The sequence below is a fragment of the Thermobia domestica genome, chromosome 6, assembly GCF_964235325.1.
Source record: "Thermobia domestica chromosome 6, izTheDome1.hap1.1, whole genome shotgun sequence".
In the NCBI taxonomy this organism is placed as follows: domain Eukaryota; kingdom Metazoa; phylum Arthropoda; class Insecta; order Zygentoma; family Lepismatidae; genus Thermobia; species Thermobia domestica.
Genome location: NC_137459.1, coordinates 57,158,413 through 57,179,448, shown reverse-complemented (window position 1 = coordinate 57,179,448; position 21,036 = coordinate 57,158,413). Strand labels below are relative to the sequence as shown.

The window sequence follows — 21,036 nt, the reverse complement described above, 5'->3', positions numbered from 1 at the left end:
TGTAATTTCTTAGATCTCTTAGATTGCTAGTAGTAATAGGTTTTCCATTAAGCCTATCAGGTATGACAAGCAAAATTAAAATCATATTCATATTTTCACATCATCCTTTTGTGTGTGTGTGTGTAACGTATAACGTACAGCATATATGCAGGCCCGTATTTAGGTAACTACTATTCTGTGCTCAAACATAGGACGTCACAATTTAGGGGCGGCAAAATTTTGGATTTTTTAAAAAAAAAGATTCACAATAAAGTTATATTTAATACTATCACACTCAGAGTCCCGCGCAAGAGCGAGAAAATGTTCAATTCGTTCTAATTACAGTAGTTATTAATTAGCTAGCTTATCTGATTATTTTTTAAAAAAGTCATTCTCTCCTACTCCCACCCCAAGGGGTGAGGATGAACTTGAACATCATGAAAACTGATACTCTTAAACTCAGCGACCTCGAAAACAATGAATTCAACACTAATATCTGTCGTTTTCGATTACTTTTAAACTCTCGCCCGCCTCACTCGGGAGCTGAGTATGGTCTTGAAGTTGAATTGGATTAAAACTGTCACTATTCATCTCAGTGACCCCAAAAACTATGAATTCAACTCAATTCAGATGTGTTTCCGAAGGGGAGGCAAATTATTTAGAGCACAAAGGCGCACAATATACAAATACGGGCCTGCATATATGTTTCAGCAATTATTACTATTATTATTATTTCCTTGCCATACGCGATTGGTTAATTCTTGTGCCTTAAACCGTTAATGCTGCTTTGTTACATTAGCCTTGTTGTTCGTAAACGAATTCATCCTGAAAATAACGATTATTCTAGTAAAATAATGGTTTGTTCAAAAGTTCAAAACTGCCCCACGTATGTTCAAATCTACCCCATGCTTGTTTAAATCTACCCCCCAAGGGGGTACATTTGAACGACACCCCCTGCGCCCTTGCACAGAATGACAAGATCAAACGAAGTACTCTATTTTATGGCAAATATAATGTATATTATATTTAGTTTTTGCTACAGTTCTAGGAGGAAATTTACTGAGTGTTTGGAAGCAAAAACGAATATTCGAAAACAGATGTTCAAATGTACCCCCCTCTCCCCTACTTAGTTCCAATTTATTATCTTTCTCTGTATATTCTCTTCTTATTCATCGTGCTTCTTTCCACTTTCTTATAATGTTTCCTCTCTTCCTTTCAAGTCCTTTTGCACCTTCCCAGTCTATTTTGTATCCTGTTTCTCTCACATGTTTAAAAACCGAAATGTTTTCCTCTTTAATTTAACGTCGTCTTTATGTTGCTTAAACCTTTCTTCCAATCTCTTCCTTGTCTCTCCTATGCAATTCTTATCATATTTTACACACTCCTCACTTTGTTGTGTCTTATTTTCTCCCTCTTTTTCCTTTCATAAACTCCAATATTCTACCTACTTTTCTGTATGTTCTTACTCGCACTTCTCTCAATAGTTTCTTAAGAACGTCTATTTTCACTCCAATGCTTTCTATCCGAACAGTCTTTTCCTTTTTCTTTCTTTCTTGTTCTCGTTCTTCAATTTTTTTTACTGTATCCATTTTCAAGTAGCAATCTATCTACTTCTCTGTGTCTTCTTTCCTTCTTTCATCCTTGCTATCTTTCACTTTTATATTTTATCCGTGTTTCTATTAAAGTGCTTTTTTTAGGTCCTTCGTCTACAACACTCCTGTAGTAATACAGACCCGCCAAGGATTCTTTCCTGTACCATTTCGGTTTCCCCCTTCCTCCTTTATTGTCATATCAAAAAAAATATTAAAAAGTGATTTACCCTTTTCTTTCACGTATAGTTCTAATCTTGATTTATTTGTTTAGTTTCTGAACTAGTGTACTACGTGAGTCAAAACATGGTGTATTTTGCTAGAAAATAACACCAAAACCATGTCTCTAAGCATGGGAGCCCGAAGGGGAGAGCAGGATGGGGTCTGAGCTCCCTCCCCCCTCCTGGCTCACGAAAATGTATTACATTTCTTAAGATTTTCTTAATACAAACAAAAAATACCAAACGTAATATAGTAAGCAGGGATTTGAGCCCCCTCCACTAGAAAATTTTCTTCGGGCGCCCATGTCTGTAAGATAAATGAATCAATCAATATGAGTTTTCAAAGTTGTAAAGTTCTTCTTAATACACCCTGTATTATCGATTATTAGAAGTGACCTCTCATTCTCTAAAATTTTTGAGTTGTAAAATTTTATAATATGTTTGATGAAAGCAATGATATTTTGCCGAAATTGTACTTCTTATAATAAATAATTGCTTTGGTCAGAATTCATTTTTTACACATAATTCCAAAGCTCAAATGGGCAATATTAAGATGAAACAGATTCGTGAAACGTTAATCTTAGCCATAAAAACGTAAACAGTGAGATGGTTGATTAGTTGTCTAGTGAATGCAATGTGTACTTGTAATTAAAATTTGCTTAAAGAAAAATCAACGAAAGACCATTTCTTCCGCAATAGGAAAATTTGCTAGTGTGTAATATATACGTATACTAAGGAATCTTCTATTCACTTTACAGCTGATGGAGCTTTACTTCCTTCTCCGACTCGGGAGAAGTTGGAACCTGTGTTGACTCGTCGTAAAGATGAGGAGCAATCAATCAGGAGTCCCCCAAAATCTAGCCCGAAGAGTAGTCCTAGATCAGGTTAGTTTCCTTTGAAAACATTCGTCGCTTTCAATATTTTACTGACTATACATAGACTATCAGAGAACATAATGGAATATATATATATATATATATATATATTGTAATGTGTTAAAACACACAGTAATAGTACAAATTAGATTCTGATAAAAATACTGGAAAGAAAAATTTTGATTAGAATCTGATTTGGTTATATTTGGTTACTTTTTTTTTTTTTTTTTTGTATGTAGTTTTAATGTGTTATGAACATAATTTCCAAGATATTGCAAATACTTAGAGAATAAAACTTAGCATGTTTAATTATCATTAACCATTGCAACTATTTTCTAAATTGATTGATGAACTTCCGTCCATTCCCTTAAAACATCATGTTTGAGACCGATAAATCTTGCTTGCGCTAAAATTCTATAGTAGTAATAAACCTGCTTTCTGTATCACTCATTACTAGTGGTATACATTTAATCGAAGCAAGTAAAACACTGCTTCAGTAAGCAATTTGTTTTCTCAGGCGCAGTCTAACTGAGTTTCCAATTCTTTTCTTTCAAAAACTTTCAGATGGAACACGATTCTGCTCCTTTTTTTATTTCTTTTTTTATTGTCCCTACCCACAAACCCGCTTGCTGTGTGAATGAACAGTATATCGCATTTTAGTAGTTATGCATTTTTCTAAGAGTGAGAAACTGCTATTAAAGTGTATGATATAGAATGACCAGCCGGTCTGAGGTGCGTTATAAAACATCGTGTTTAAAAGAAACAAGTGAATGTCGCTTCATTTGAGCAGCTCATCACCCTGCAGTTGGTCCTATTGGTGTTGCCAGGTCTAGAGATTTATCTTTATATCTACAGATTTTACATAGCGATTTGGAAAATAATTTATCACATAATATACAGATTTTTTTATTAAAAAATATATCATTCTGTTAGTATTTTAAATTTCCAATCATTATTTTTCATTAATATTATAGTTTAGTAACTTGTACATGCAACAAAGAATTATGCAAATGTAACTTACAAATCTAATGTGCAGTCTTTATATATAAAAGAAAAAATCGTAAATAACTGACAGACTAATCAACGACCAGGCCAAATCATTTAAGCTAGAAACTTCAAATTTGGGTAATGCAGAGTATTTGTGACATAAGGTACCACTAAGGAAGGATTTTTGGAAATTCGACGAAGAGGGGAAATAAGAATAGTGTTATATTTAAATGCCCATATCTCGCAATCTCCGAGGGTTAGAAACATGGAATTTCGTATACGGACTTCTCATTTAAAACAATTAGACACGTGTTTCAGTGTTATATATATATATATATATATATATATATATATATATATATATCGGGTGTTCTAAAAATGGCACCCACGGACCACAGAGCACCATTCTACAGGTCAAAATAGAGCGAGAATGTTATATGATGAAATACTCTCCAGGGCTTCCTTCAGCCGCTATCGGGATTCAAAATTTCACTATGTGGCAACGTCGCAGATTAATTTGGAATCATTAGCAGTACTATACGAATCCATCAAGCAGTTACATCAATTGTTACGCTAAGAAGTGGCGCTAGTGTTGACGTCTATGAACTTTAACTATCTCCTGGCAAGACTCTATGGAATTATTTGATTGATTGGTAGATCTACTTTATGGTTCTTTATCTGCATTGTTGCCATATAGTGCAATTCACGTCTCCAGGAGAGGACCCGGAATATATATATATATATATATATATATATATATATATATATATATATATATATATATATATATTCGCTTTGTTTTGACTTGTAGAATAGTGTTCTGTGGTCCGTGGGCGCCATTTTTAGAACATCCGATATATATATATAATCTACAAGGGAAGAAAAGGATGTGAGAAGGTAAAAGGAGTGGAGTGTACAATTATTATAATAAGATGTTCATACCTTGGAATCTCTTAAGTTTCTGAATGAAATTGTGTCCAAACCAAATAAAATAGAATACAACATAGTAAATAAATTAAATATTGAAAGATCTTATAATTTAGTAGTACTTAATCAAATGAAGTCTAAGTTAAAGGATAAGTGGTTTTTATATGTGGAAGAATAAAATAAGCCAGGGCAAAGATATTCAATACTTTCACAATAACCTCATTTCTAATTATTTTCTTTTCAATGAATATGTTCTCCCAGATAACAGGTTGTTGACGCTCTAAAAATGTGTACGAATACTTAAAGTGTGAAAGTAGCTCTTGGTAGAGCCCAGCCAAACTTAAACGTTGAAGGTAGAATCTGTAAGAAACCATGCAAAACTATTGCTCATGTAGTGTATTCAGAATGCTAATCGCAGAATTTTTAGACATAATCAAGTTGTTAATATCTTTGGAGAAACCTTGTCAGATGAAGAAGGGATGTCCGTGTTTTGGCCTCTTACGAGAAATTTGCCAACCCACGCTTGCTATTGCTTGCAGAAGTTCAATTTTTGGTCGGTAGATGTGTATAGAATGTCAGTATCTCTGTGTTAATATTTTCCCCTCTATCTTGCCTTTTACGCATACGGTATGAGCTCAAATTTTTTGCACAGCTCTAAAAGTGTTTGTACCCTTTCCTTGGAAACTACTGAAGACATTCGTTTACTTTTATACCATGCACTCTACACTAGCTGGTAATGCTACCGAACTATTATTATTTTTCTAGGTTACATACGAAGCCAGTAATTATTTGTTTTTTAATTTCGATCAATTTTAGTAATGTGATTTATTTTTTTTTCTATTCACCGAAGAGTATTGAGAGAAATAAGGGAACTATGTCATAATTCTAGTTCAGTAAATAGAGGTGCATATAAGTAAGAGTTGTGCAAAATTTGGCTACTTTAGCTTTAGTAGTTTGTGAGAAAATGGTATATATATGTTAAAAAAATGCAATTTTGAAGGTTTAAAATTTACAATGGATTTTCATCAATAAGGCGAATAACAACATTCATAAAGCACCATAATTTTCGTGCTCGGCTGTGTCTTCTTCATCCTTCCTACACCTACTTTTCTTCATTCTTGATTCCTTGGTAAGCTTCAGGATTGCCAACTTCGATGTAGTTGTTCGCTTTCTGTCCATGTATCGTAGTAGTTTGGAGATGTATTCACATCTTTTCCAGAACACAAGTATTTGCTTCACGGCTATTATTAAAACACAGAACAGCATCATACACTGCAGTTTGTACGATTTTAGAACCCGCAAATGTTGTTTTAGGGCATTGTTACTATTTCATTGGTTTGAAGCTTTCATTGGGGTTCTGTGTTTCCCAATGCAAACATTTTCTCAAAAGGGCTGGATCCGCAAGAGCTCTGTAGATAGGTTTGATTCTGCAACAGGCAATTAATGCTTATATTCATAATGTACTCCAGTAGCTTGAGATCTGTTATACCCGCACTAGAAATTTTCTCCTTTGGTTGACAAAGCATATGCATTTGTTCCTCATCAGTTGAATATTTGTGGAAAAGAGTTGGCTATACTACTTTCTTCATCTCCTGAAGGTTACCAACGTTCCCCCTGATTGCTTTCCTGTAATATACCTGTAAACTATCAATTTCTTTGGCACTAAGTTTACTAACACAGACAAATAAGGGGAAAAACTGTTAACGCTGAATAGTAAACAACAGTAACCAAAATGATGTACTATGTATTCTTTTCGGAACGACAAAGTAAAAATATATTTTCTACATCATTACGGAAGAATGGAATGATCGAACAATCTGGAATGAACATCAAAACTGAAAACAGATATATTTAAGCCTGAAAATACAACAGAAGCACACAATAATTTGCATTTCTCGAAGCGAACCTGCTGTCGTATGAACATGAAACTTCCCGCGATGAAACTTCAAAGATCGTAGATTCTGAAAACGATAATTTTCAAAAATCGAAAATTTTGACCCCAAACATGGACATCCCTCCTTAGGAGTTAAAGACTGGAAAAGAATTGAAATTTGACATAGTAAATAGTAAACTTAAACCAGATTTAGTTATCGAAGATCTAAATCATAGATACGTCTTATATGCTACAATTAGATTTGAAGACGGTAATGTGGAGGAAATTGCTTTAGAACGAAAAAAAATTAAGAAGTAAGATGTTTTAAAGGCTAAATTCAACGATAATAAGAAATGGGAAATATTACCAGTTATTACTGATTTCTAAGAGAGCGATTACCAAAAACACCAAAAAATTCCTAAAAAAAATTAATGTACCTAATTTTTTGTCAAACGTATTGCTGTAATAGCGTTGAAATCGAATATATAAAGTTTAAACGCACATTTAGATTATACAAACTAGTTTTATACATTTAAGGATAGTGAACATTTTAAAATAATTTTATGGTATTGTCTGGTATTATAAGAATGTAAATAAGAGTGAATTGTCGTTTTAATTTGTTTTGATAATCTTAATTAAGTTGTTATTGCATTTTAATATGTGACATTCATTTTGAATAAACTCTGGAATTTGTTCACATAAGTAATAGAATTAAATTAGATTTGATTTTCTATTGGAGTTTAGTTACTCATGAAGTAAAACTGTTGGGCAGTGTAAAGAAAATGAAAATTCTGTTAGTTTTTGAAATATATTAATTGTGTTATATCTTTTTAATTGTCCTGTTATTATAATTTAGCAGAAATGTATAAAAAATTTTATTCTTTTGTTACAAACTTTTTAATTCACTTTGGTGTTTGAGTCAGTTTTTTTTTTTTTTTTTTTTTTTTTGTAGTAGTGTGTATCTTTGTTTTTTGTAGACATAAGGATGATTACTCAGTTGAGAGGATCATAAATATATGTATGGGCCCGTAGAAAAATTAAGAACATTAAGTATTCAGAAATATAATAGGCATGGAAGTTTCTAGATTTTTTAAGTGAGAGTTCTGTTTATTTAAATGTAGCTTTATTCACATTATTGTTGTATCAGAGACTTAATGGATTTGCGTAACAAATCTGGTTCATTTCGAAGTGGTAACTATTGCCGGAGGGCTTTTCAAAATAATAATAATAATAATAATAATAATAATAATAATAATAATAATAATAATAATAATAATAATAATAATAATAATAATAATAAGAAGAAGAAGAAGAAGAAGAAGAAGAAGAAGAAGGAGAAAGAAAGAAAGAAAGAAAGAAAGAAAGAAAGAAAGAAAGAAAGAAAGAAAGAAAGATAAAGAAAAAAATCACAAAATTAAGATTTGTGATCATTTTATCCACAAAATATGCTTTTAAACATACATGTATTACAAAGAACGATTTTACTTAGATAATTATAATGATGTACATATATAATATGTATTAGTGTTAGTATATACATTGGTTTTTAAAACTCATAAATATAAGACCTAGTCAGAGGGTTCAAGTTAGACTTCTTAGGTTATTCAGCTTTTACCAGCACTGGGAAAACTCGTTTGTGCCTTAATAAATTAGAGACTTGAAATTCTTGAACATTTAAAGTGATTAAATACGTGTTTCAGTTTATTGTTTTTTTCATATTTAATGTACAATAGAATAAAATAGGTTGGAAAGGAAAGAAACAGGGATTCCAATTATTATAATAAGATTTCATAATTCAGAGTATTTCCAAGTTTATATATATATATATATATATATATATATATATATATATATATATATATATATATATATATATATATGTGTGTGTGTGTGTGTGTGTGTGTGTGTGTGTGTGTGTTGAAAAGAGCCATTTACTCTAAATTGTATCCTGGCTGCGAGAGCCAACTTGAAAAGTAACATTTTACAGTAATTAGAATTCTGGCTGTGTACGCCAACTTGAAAAGCGCTAATTACGCTAGTTCGATTCTAAATTGTATTCATAGCTGACGTTAGGGGAGAGGGAAAAGAAAAAAAATTGGGTCGCCGATATTATTCCTTTCATTACGCTATAATTATAGACCAGTGAGCACAACGCTATTTAACTCCAGACTCTTGCACACTAATGGCATCGTCGGTACGGAGAAAGAGGAAGATAAAAAAAATCATTTCAGAACAACACCACATACCTTGCAATCATGTTTATTTAACTCTCTTGTAATAACGTATAATATTGGAATTATCATTAACATTAGTGATCATGGACAGCTAAACTCAGTTGTCAGAAAAAAAAACTCATATGTATTCAGTCTTAAAAGATTCCAGAAAAACTTCTAGCGCCAACACAACTCAAGATGAGTAACAACAATATTTGAACAGTATCCTTAATAACAGTAAAAGAGTTGTTTACATTTCTCGACTAAATATTAGGACATAACTTCGGTAGGCTGCATCACAGCGAGGAAATTACCAATTACATTACTGTTTACAAAACATCTAACCGCAGAGGGAGTAAACATGTGGCTGCGTCGATTAACCTTCCTCCCTAAACACACAACGTTTCCACTACTTCCGCAACCAGCTGTTAAGAGGGCATTTCCCTCGACATAACTTACAAATTAACAGCGGCGGTAATAACAATACATACTGCAGAAACATTATAGGAAGTACAAGACCAACCAGTAAATTACACTCTACCCCTGACACCATCACATCAAAGTGCGAGTGCTATCGTATGCCCACCATCTTCGACGCGTCCTACTGAACTAGTAAATAGCATTATAGCTAAAGATATGACATGAAGACAACTCGAGGATTTACATAGATTTTCTGTGTGGCGACTTAATACTTGGATTATGAACTCTATATATATATATATATATATATATATATATATATATATATATATATATATATATATATATATTGTAATAGACAATACGGAGTGCCCGCTACTGGGCGAACATAAGCTAGATGGTAGCAAGTGATACATTATACATCTACGCAACTCAGGGAAATGATTCCATTTAAAGCAAGAGAGAAACGGTGTTGATATCAGACTACCCCGTCGGCGTATGATTCGACTTACTGGATAGAGACTCACTTTCGTTTGCTCAGACATGTTACGGACAGGATTTACTTGAAACGAGATTATAGACATTGTAGAATTGATACACATATAGTATGTAAGTTCACTAATTAACCAATGATTGGAATATGTATATTGTTTTTGCTTTATAAAACGATTTGAGACAATAGAGTAAACACACGACAGTGATAATATATCACTGGATATTGTAAACAGAGACAACTTGAACGAATTATATGAACAGTGGACAAATTCCTTCACAGTTTCCTGGACGACATTACTCCTTCCATAGAGTGAGATAGAAAATAATGAAACATAGTTACCTGGGACGGTGACCAAAGCTCACCCAACTTTTTTTTTTTTTTTTTTTTTTTACGGTTACAAGTAGACAATCCTGGCACCACAGGCCAGTTCAGAGGGCTCCGTTTCGGGCAGCATCCTAGGGTGGCAACCGGTCTCCAACGACTTCTTAGGTATCTCACCACGTAGTAGCCGTAATCATAATCACAGGCGCAGATTGACCAAATGGTAACCTCTTCTTGGTTAATAGCAACCGAGTACACTTCACCACTTCTCTCACCAGATAAACGAGACTTCACTGCAAAGTTGCTGTAACACTCACGTTCACAACAACGACCGCAGATGAGAACTTCACTGAAGGATACATTTGAGTCCCACAAAAGCAGGCGGAATCAGCCGGCAAGTAACAGGGGATGGAGTCCCAAATTAAGGAAAGGCGGTGGACGGAGAGTCACTACGTCAAGAAGAAGAGGCCATACACAAGATCGAACTTGGTCCCAGAGACAATTCTTGGAGGAGGACTATGAGACTTCCACTTACATTACAGCAAACGATTAGCGAGTGTCAGACCAATCCCAGTAATATCCTGAACGAGCACAAGCTGAGTGTTTGTAGGTGAATTATTGTAGTTCACTACACGTACACTAATCTATCATCACTGTTCGGTCACGGCAGCTCTTACTAAATTGTTCGTGATAGAAAATGATCACTTACTGCACAATACGCAGTAATTCATGTCTAAAAGACATGACAAAACTACGCCTCCATTCTCACTTCCACCATATTTTTTTTCAGTGCAAAGAGCGGAAAACAAAGGGAGCACGCTTCCGCATCCCGCGCGCTCTCTGATTGGTCGCTCCTTACTACGCATTAGAGCGTAATACCGAAACGACAACTTTAATAATAATATGTATATGACTAAATAGAAATAGAATTTATATGAATCAATGTTTATATATGCACATTTATAATAATCCCTCCGTTTAAACGAAGCACAAAATTTCAAATTATTTCAAGCAGTCAGCGCTATCTTCTGAAACTGAAAGATATCCGCTCGACGCAAACCATAGACATACAAAGAAAAATAGCATACTCCGATTACATACACTAGTCCAATTGTCGACCATCTTGAATCCTTCATGAGAGTCGAGAATTGAGAAAATAACACTAACTAAGAGCTGATTAAACATTTCCACAAATAATCTCTTTGAGAAATGTAACGCTCAAAGAGAAACGTTACAGTGTGTGTGTGTGATATTATTATTATGCAGTTGTATTTGTAAAGCTTGGATAATATTAAGTTTATCATGTATACGGAGAAATGTATACTAAAAGTTCGACTGCTTCAGCAAGTTTGATATCCTCCACACATCACTGTTCATTACTTTACAAATCTTTCTGTCGTCAATGAAAGTTAAGTACATTATTGTCAACTTCGTTCTACACTACCTAACTGGAACATTTCTTGTGGATAAATGAAATTATAGATAGATAGATATAGATATAGATATGGATATAGATAGATAGATAGATAGATAGATAGATAGATAGATAGATAGATAGATAGATAGATAGATAGATAGATAGATAGATAGATAGATAGATAGATAGATAGATAGATAGATAGATAGATATTGTATATTGGAATAATATGTACGTCTAATCATTCTTTCAGCTCGTTCACATTCCGTTGGTCCTGGTGTGAGTTCTGAGAACCGATCACCAAAGAGACAACCACGAACACCTTCAGTAGCTCCGTCAGGAAGCCAAGTGCACAAGACCTATGTCAATGGCCCTGTACAAGCAGAGAGACGGCCACGCCCTAGTAAGTATTATTTCTAAAATAAATTGTTCTGTTGTCATCTTATTAACTATATTAATCAATGAAGTTCTGAATGAAGTGTGGGTGAATTGATGCACATGTATCGAGGTAAGAAAAGCACAACAAATGCTGAGATGGAATAATGATCAATGAGTATAAAAATAAAGAGTAAACATTTTCATTTTTTATACCCCTAATTTTGATATGTTTCTTATAAACTGAATGTGTAAGTTTCTGACCATACAAAAAAGCAGAATTTGACTCAATTATCTTGTTTATAATTTAAATTAAGAAGTTATGAGCACACTTTGTGTAGACGCAAGACCATAACACATAATCAGGATTGAGCTGATTATAGAAGGTCTGTTTCTAGAAAGGTCTGTATTTTCTATAAATAAAAGAAAAAAAGTTTGGTTCTTTGTAACTGAAAGAAAACATATTTGAGCAACATAATGGAACAAGAATATGGAGAAATTTTAACTACTATATGTATATTTCCTTAAATTATTTACAATTAAAAACTGTACTTGCAACATACTATAATTTTCCAACATCAGCTTCCCAGATAAAAGTTTAGAAATGTTATAATTTGATTTATTTTCAATTATTAACCAATAAGTTATTATTAAAATCATATTTATCCACGAAAACCACTTTCCTAGAGAATATTTTAAAGATGATTTGTGTGTGTGTGTGTGTCAAAATTAAGCTGTTGATTCCAATAGAATTTAATTTCTACCTGCTCTCATATTTTACTTTGTATATTCATTGCAAAGAATGAAAGTTGTGTAGTTCCTTTGTCAGAAAAGTATAATATTAAACACACAAAAAAATCCAAACTGTAAACTACTATACGAACTACACGGAACAACATTAAAACTTCTATGAGTAACTGAAATTTTAATCCTAGAAACTACAATATGTGAAGTACTAGGTTCTCTGTAATATTGAAGGAGAAAATAGAATTTTCGATGAAGCATATCTACTATTGTGTTCAAAATTTTGCGGGAAAAGGGGTATGAGCAATTCTTAAGACAGTAACTTAAAGTGAATTCGGTCTAAGGATACATCGTCAAAATTGTGTGTGGTAAATCAAGATACTATTGCTTCTTATCAAGTTTAGTTCACATTTTTACTAAGTCTAAATGATAATTTCACTACGTTTGTTTATAAAAGTATGGTCTTACATTTATTTGCTTGAAAGTATACATATTTTAATATGCATTGTAATAACACTCATACAATACTTACTCATTTACACCCCAGGTTTTATGGATGTCTTGTTCATGACGTAATAAAATAATAATATTTAGTAATGACTAATAATGCACTGTCACAATTTATTGTATTTCATATGAGTAGAAGTACCTTAATCATATTATATAAACCATTAACAGTTCAATATGGTAAATATATATTTTCACATTTATTTTCAATTATTTTTTCATTAAGTATTTTTCACAACTTGAACAAATGTAATTTCATTAGAACTTCTTTTCATGTTGCGTTTATAATTATCTTAATTGATTTAGTCTTACAATATCTCACAGTATAATTTATATTAGCTTATAAAAAGCTTGATAATCTTTTGCTACCATAAGACATACAATTAAAAACATAGGGAATTGCATTATTGTGATTGAAGTGTGTTTACACGAAAGCTTTAAAAAATATTTGGAAATAGAACCATGAAAACACTGCTCAAGTATAAACTTCTCTTAGTTCTGCTGCAAAATCTTCAGTTTTAAGGTGTATCATTGAAATAATGTCTACAATGTTCTATCTATTACAACAGACAAAACAAATTGTGACAAATAATAAACACTACCTGCATTAAGTGAAAAGTAATAAGCAAAACAATTTATCTTGATACTTAAAAAGAGCAGAAACTTCGTACTTTAAAAAGAAATGAAATTTAACAAAATTGATTTATATTATATGAGAATAATTTTACATACAAGGACAACTTTTTTATACATCAAAACTAGTGTAACTAGCTTAGATTTGCTTCTAAATCCTTTTGTTGTTTATTCTGGAAGTATTCGCTTTATGTTAATGCAATATGCGTTTCGACTGTTTAAATATGTCTAAAGAAAAAAGTTAAACATATGTAGTCCATAATATTTTGCCTTCTAAAACCATCTTTTAAAGCTTTATTACAAACTACGTATTTTTAATTGCAATGGAAGTTAAGACATAATAAAACAAATGTAATAAATGTGGATGTTACTTCTTTTCTGTAAAACACCTTATTCCGTAATTTCATCTGCTATATTACTACTTTTCTTTCAGCTTCTAAATTTATTTCTGCCAATCAGAAACATTCTGTATTTTATTTTCATGTGTTCTTACAAGTTCGAATACTTTGTCAATCTTTACAAGCTATATGTTACTGCTCTACACAGACTATATCAGATTTTTACTGCATCTTCAGTAGAAAGAAGGCTTTGTATCTTGTTCATTATAGCTTTGAAAATATCCCACAATATTAATAAAAGAGAACTCAGCAAACCACCAAATGTACATTAATAATACTTATGTAACAGTTTTGGTAACACAAGTATTATTAATATATATTTGATGCGTTGGTCATTTTGTTTTATTAATTCTATAGAACAGACCTGAATAAATGCAGAAAGTAATGAACCACTGAAAATGAGAACACACATGTCACAGGCATACTAATGCACTTAGTGCATCTTGCTACTTTATATACATGCAAAAGAAGGACAAATGGACTTCGAATGATTTAGAACTGAAAGAAGGAATTTAGTCTTGAGGCTTAGTGGAAGTACCTTCTATACATTCTTACAAAAATAACTCTTTTCTTTTGGACGAAACAAAAATGTAAAGAAGAAAAATAGTAAATGCTTTTACAAATGAATAAGTATATTGTTCTTGATAGTGGTTTGTTTCACACTTGCTTCAAGATCAATTTTAAATGTTCATAAATATTACTATTCATCATTACTTGTATCGACAACCAACTTACTACAATTTATACAATAATCAATCTTACGTTAAGACACGTGTTGTAAATTGATTACCTTAGAAATAAATATAAGTCGTAGCTTCCAATATGATTACCATTTCTTTAAGTAAAGGAATTAAGGGTAGAAATTTAGAATCAAATATTTCTGTTTATTCTTAACCTTAGGCTGCAGATTGGACAAACTTCCAAATTACTTTCAATTTTGTAATGTCTAAATTTATCTTTAAAGAAAATAAGCAGAATTTCCAAAATTGATTTTTTTTTTTTTTACTTAAGTCGAGTAATTTTGATATCCTAAAATAATATATGGGTTTCTGGAAACAATTAAGTTTCTAAAGATAATAAATAAATACCTGACTAAACAAAGATATTTTAGCTTCAAGTATTTAGTTTATTTATTGTTTCATTTATTTACCTATACTTATAAATTGAAGTCCCAGTAACATCAAATATCAAATCAACAGATTCAACACTAAAATCTGTCTTTTACTGTTGAGATAACTATGAAATCACAAATGAACATAAAAATGACCTCAAAATAAAGTTCCACAAATAGAATTAATAAATCTCTATTGGTTTTGCTTCAAATGGTACTTTCATTACAGATAACGTAAATTTAAGTGCACCAGTGAAACCAAGCATCAAAATAGGAAACTCTATTCTTCTCAAATTTTATATAATATATATATGTATATATATATATTCACTTCCTAATGCAACAAAGAAATGATTTTACTTAAAATAACGTTTTAACGTTTTGCAGCATTTTAACTTATGGTCTAATTAAATTTTCATATTTTGATTTATGGATATTTATTTCTCTAGCATTTACTTCAAACTAATTGTGAAATTTAATTTTGATTATTCACAATATTGAATACATTTGCATTTACTCCGTTTGTAATTAGTAAAGATTTGCTGAGAAATACTCAAATAAAAATGGTACAGTTACATGAAATTGCAAAGCTTTGAGATAAGGAAACCATTTTAAAGAAATAAATGGTTCCTCTATTAAAAATACAAAGTAATACATGTAATGGAGAATCTGTATTAGAAATATTTGCAATATATTTTACATTTTGAGTACGTTCTCTGTTACCGGTACACGCTTTGATATATATTTTTTAATGTTTAGTTAAGTTTCATCTACTGTGATATCATGACTTCTGCTTTAACATTCTGCATATCTACTTATATTTTGCATCACGAGCGCCAAGCACATAGAATAACATTTTATTAGAATTAAAAATGTAATTAATTTGTTACTATTGAATAGAACTTATCTATAATTTTTTGTGCTGCGCATTACAATCGACACTTTCAGACATGAATGAATATTGTCATTTTAAAGTAGTCTGAATTGTGTATCATGTAACAGATTCATGCTAAGTATTGTCAAAACTTTCCTTACTGATATTGTGTATATGTCTCTTTCAAACTAATAGAAAAATTGCGTCTTCCTGGTTTCCTATGTGACTACTTTGTAACAAAACTATTAGTATGTGTCAAGTTGTAAAAGTTTTACGCTTTGGAGTAACAATTTTCCCTTGTGTAATTATGTGTGGGAACAATGATAATGGGAGAGAAGAGGCTTGTAGTGATTTGAAAAGAATCAACATCGAACCCTCTTTATTGAATTAATATAAATTTAAGTTACTTTGTTACTTAATGCATTACATTACGAAATAAATGTATCTTATAAAAAGTCCACATTATAATTAGAATTATCTCTAACACTGGAAATCTTATTTTGTTTTTCCAAGCTCCTATATCTCGCTAAGAGAAACCAATCTAAAATTTCTTAAATTTGGCATTATTCCACTTTAGCGTTTTAATTCTCTTTTTAATCTAGATCCATGTGCATCATAGAAAACTACTATTTTCTAAAAAGAAAAAAAAACGTCATTTTTCTGAGTGTTGAAACATCATGATACGCCTAGAAAACCTTAAACAAATGTTTGTTTCAGCTGTTCCAAAAACGACAGCTCGCAGACACTGTCTCAACACAAAACGTGTCTCTGGTAAGTTTCACTCTGAAAGTGCCTCTGTTGTCACTAAGAAAAGCATTACATAGAGAAATAGAATGATTTTGCCTGTCATTGCCTACTTTCCCCAGTTAAATAGCCTACCTCACTGCAGAGATATGGTATCATCTGTTGAATGGCTGTTTTTTCTACAAAGCATTCAACATTGCTTATAAATTTATGTATGAAAACAAATACATCTGTGTCGCTTTCGATTTTACATGTACATAATATATATTTATATAGGAAATATTATATTTTTCTGCTTGTTTCAGCATTGTATGATCTCATATTACTCCGTAATTTACATAGCAGTAATATATATAAAACCACTCATTTCAGTGTAATTTGCTGGACTGCAAAAGACAGTCCTGTATACCCAAGTGTGATACGTGCGTTACACTAAAATAGTAAGCAAGAGATATATTGCTGCTATGTACATATATATTGAAACAATAAGTATGATATATATATATATATATGATATAATAGAAGATAAGTGCGTTTATTCAGTAAAATAATTTTAATTAGTCTAATGAGGTCATGAATGATACTAGATTATATTAATGTGTATGAAAAAAAAATAGTTGTAAGAAACATTTTAATGTTTTGCAATCAAAAACTGTTTCTTCATCGATACAACATAATGAAAGCTCTTTTTAAAATCACAGCAAACCGACTCTGAATCAGAAGTGTATACGGTTCACTAATGCCAAATTAAGCAAGAAAATATATGAGATTTACAATGAGAATGAAATAAATTCAAGTTGCATGTCTTAAGCAGTAGCATTATTGAAAGCTCAGCTTCATTTCAATAATTTTTGTTGCCAAAATTAATTTATCATTATTTGTTATCATTCGATTATACAGTCACTATGAGTACATTTGCCTTTAATAGCGCGAGGAAATTTAATTTGAAACAAGAGAAAAAAGAAATACTTCACTCTTCGTAATATCTATTCCTTGTGAATATTGTTATAAAATGTGAGAGGTAGCTATAGATATGAACCTGCTAATAAAAAGGAATTTCAAATCTTACTTGTCAATTTAATTACTTTCATATGCTTAATTTTTCAGGGTGAATATTTCAAGACATTCATCAAATTTAGCATTACTTCTAATTTTTCTACATTAGCACCTTTTCCTCTCATCAAACTAACTGGCAAGTCCTTAATTGTCAAATATTGTATAATAATATTATTCATAATAATAATAAACGTTGTCATTTTTGAATGCTTCCAGTCTTTGAATGATTTCAAACGTTCCACATTGAATTGATTAATGAGGCTTGAAACTTAACGTTTGGTAAACAATTTCTTATGGAGACTAGAAAAGTTTCATAGTTTCTTCTCACACCTAATCCTAGACAAAAGTCTAGGTTATTGTGTTAATAAAAAAACAAAATAAGTATTCAAGTACTTTTATTGCTATAATTTTGCACGTTTTTTTAATTTTGTTTTCTTTACTTTTTTTTTTTTTTTTTTAGTTTTTGTTGTTTCCAATTAGTGTACTCTTTAAGAAAAGAGCAAAGCTAGTTCTCAATATTACCATTATGAAAAAAATGTACATTTTTGAAGTTAAATAATTGCGTTTTGGTATCTTTGTATCTGAAAAATTAATTGTTGAAGCCTGCATGTTGTCTGTTATTTTTACACCGTGTTTCTTGTATTCAATAATATTCTTCCTTATACTTCACAGTAAAATAATAATAATAATAAAAATAAAATAAAGAAGTAGCCAATATTTTTTCTGCAAACAACCATTAATAGAAGATAAACCTCAATTTTGATACAACTTATTTATACAAAAATGCACAAATGAACTTGAATTTCATTTCATTGGAACAAAATCCTATTGTTTTAGTTATAAAATAGTTAAATTTTAAAACTTAATCCTCAAAGAGCACTTTATTACGTGGTTTCAGGTGCTCTTTCATAAAAACAACACAATGTTCTCTGAAACTTCTTGATACGCTGTAAAATCAACGTTAAACAAATAATAATAATAATATATATATCTTCGATGCAAAACTTCTGGATGTATTTCATAAGCTTTCATGCATTAGACATACTATCCTTTCGTATACGAATACAAATTATTTTACTTCGCATCGAGCTCAGTTGCCTGTTCAGTAACGTGTCATGAAGCAACACACTGCAGTAAACATTAATGTGTATTGTTTCTATACGAAATATTAGCTGAGTTACTGAAAAAAAAAGTACTGGAATAGTACAAATTAGTATATTGTCAGACTTTAAACTTAGTAACGGAGAAAATTCGTATTAAAAATTTTAAAAAAAGACCAAAAAAATCTTATTCAATGTTTTTTGCAGGAATCAATATTTAGGTTTCAAGTTGAATTCTATTATGTCATATTTTTCTTTAGCATTATAACATCAACTCGAAAAGTAACGTGCACAAAATTCAGGACATAGTAGTACTGTTTTCTCCAGTATTTTCTACAATCATATTTGACGAATAGAACCTACGTATAAGATTCTTTTTTCATATTTTGTAAACATTCAGAAATGGAAATTTTAACAAAGCACAGGGTGTCCACACGAAACCTCCCTGATAACAAATATTAATTGCATGGAAACTATTAGTGCCAGAAAATAGCGGTTTGCGGCATCTTGAAGAGCAACTCAGTTTTTTTTTTTTTTTTTTTCTTTTCTTTCTTCTATATATGCACTTCTATCTGGGCCCCGTTAGTAGCTCTCAGAATGTCCAGTTGATATTCAATCACCCGCTATGTGTTGTGTAACACGTCCGGTGTGATCGAGTTGATGGCTTCTTCAATTTTGTGACGAAGAGCAGGAATATCACGTACAGGTGTGGCGTAGACTCTATCTTTGACATAGCCTCATAGAAAGAAATCCATAGGGATTATGTCGGGAGATCGCGGTTGGCAAGGAGTGGGTTCATCGCGTCCAATCCATCGCTGTAAAAACGTTCGATATAAAGCCCTACGAACATCTAAACACCAGTGCGGTGGGGCACCATCCTGTTGGAATATCGCATTTGGTTGCAAAGGGAGTAGCTGTGGAAAAGCAAAATGTTCAAGCATATCCAGATAAATGGAATCAGTTATTGTGTGCTCCTTGAAGAAAAATGGTCCGATAATTCTGTCGCGTCCCGAAGCACACCACACATTCACTTTCTCGCTATCTCTGACATATTCACGAACAACGTATTGGGGTTCGGAACCCCAAATGCGCACATTGTGACGATTCACCTTACCTGATGTGTGGAGGGTTGCTTCATCACTGAAAATCACCTTTCCCAAGTAATCAGGATTATCCTTGATCCGTTCCGGAATCTCCATTGCAAACCTGGTTCGTTTTGGTAGGTCATCGGGATATAGCGTCTGAACGATTTGTACCTAATACAATCGCAGTCTTTTATGCATGAATCACCTTATGGACCGTTGAACGTGGGATGTTCAGCTAGCGTGACGCTCTGCGAACTGACTTTGTTGGGTGTCTAGTGAAGGCCACCCTGGTCTTATCCACAAATTCCTCAGACGTTCGTGCTTTGCCCGAGCCATGCTATCGATTGACACTCCCGTGGCTAAAAACTTCTCAAACCACGTTTTAATAGTCTTGACATCTGGTGGGTCCTGTTGGTACTTTCGTCTGAAGTTCCTTTGCACAGTAATTGGTGATTTAATCTCAGCCAACTACATCACATACTGCGCTCTCTCTTGTGCTGTTGTCATCTTTGATCATGAACACCTGCAACAAATAACAAAAATTCATATAAATTTTGTTACTGAACACCTGCATCAAATAACAAAAATTAACAATCAACAACAAAAAACTTTGAGTTGCTCTTCAAGATGCCGCAAACCTCTATTATCTGACACTAATAGTTTCCATGCAATTAATATTTGTAATCAGGGGTTTCATGTGGACACCCTGCAATAAAAATACCTTGTCGAAGACAAAGAATATTGCTCTTAGAAATAACGAGATCAAGTTTCTTCATGAAAAAATTTATAATGTTAACGTGATGTAGATTACTTTCATAGTTTGTCTAAACGCACATGTAATAACTAGAAAGCATGCGTATGCTCAAGAATGTTCAGGAATGATCTTCCTAAACATGTCACGAATTAATTGAAAAAGATCAAATGCATGATAGTAAAAAGCTACTTTGAAATGTGTTGTTCCATATAAAACAGTTACAATTGTCAATTAAATATTGAAGGCTCTATATTTATAGCCTTATGTAGAAGTATGCAATTCAATAGTTTTGCTTCTTTCTAGCTTTCAAATATTTACCATGCATTTACACATAGTC

At 31.9% G+C, this 21,036-nt stretch overlaps 1 protein-coding gene across 5 annotated transcripts in view; it reads left to right on the top strand.

The window, feature by feature from the left end:
• The window catches only part of LOC145688018 (uncharacterized), a 553,165-nt gene that overhangs the window by 478,659 nt on the left and 53,470 nt on the right, over positions 1-21,036 (top strand). For 3 of the 5 annotated variants that reach the window (XM_081761686.1, XM_081761688.1, XM_081761691.1), the window contains 3 exons: positions 2,548-2,673; positions 11,572-11,721; positions 16,678-16,731. In XM_081761686.1, the coding sequence (XP_081617812.1) occupies positions 2,548-2,673; positions 11,572-11,721; positions 16,678-16,731 (330 nt within the window). The remainder of the gene's footprint in view (positions 1-2,547; positions 2,674-11,571; positions 11,722-16,677; positions 16,732-21,036) is intronic. The other 2 variants (XM_081761689.1, XM_081761687.1) reach the window with 1 other exon arrangement.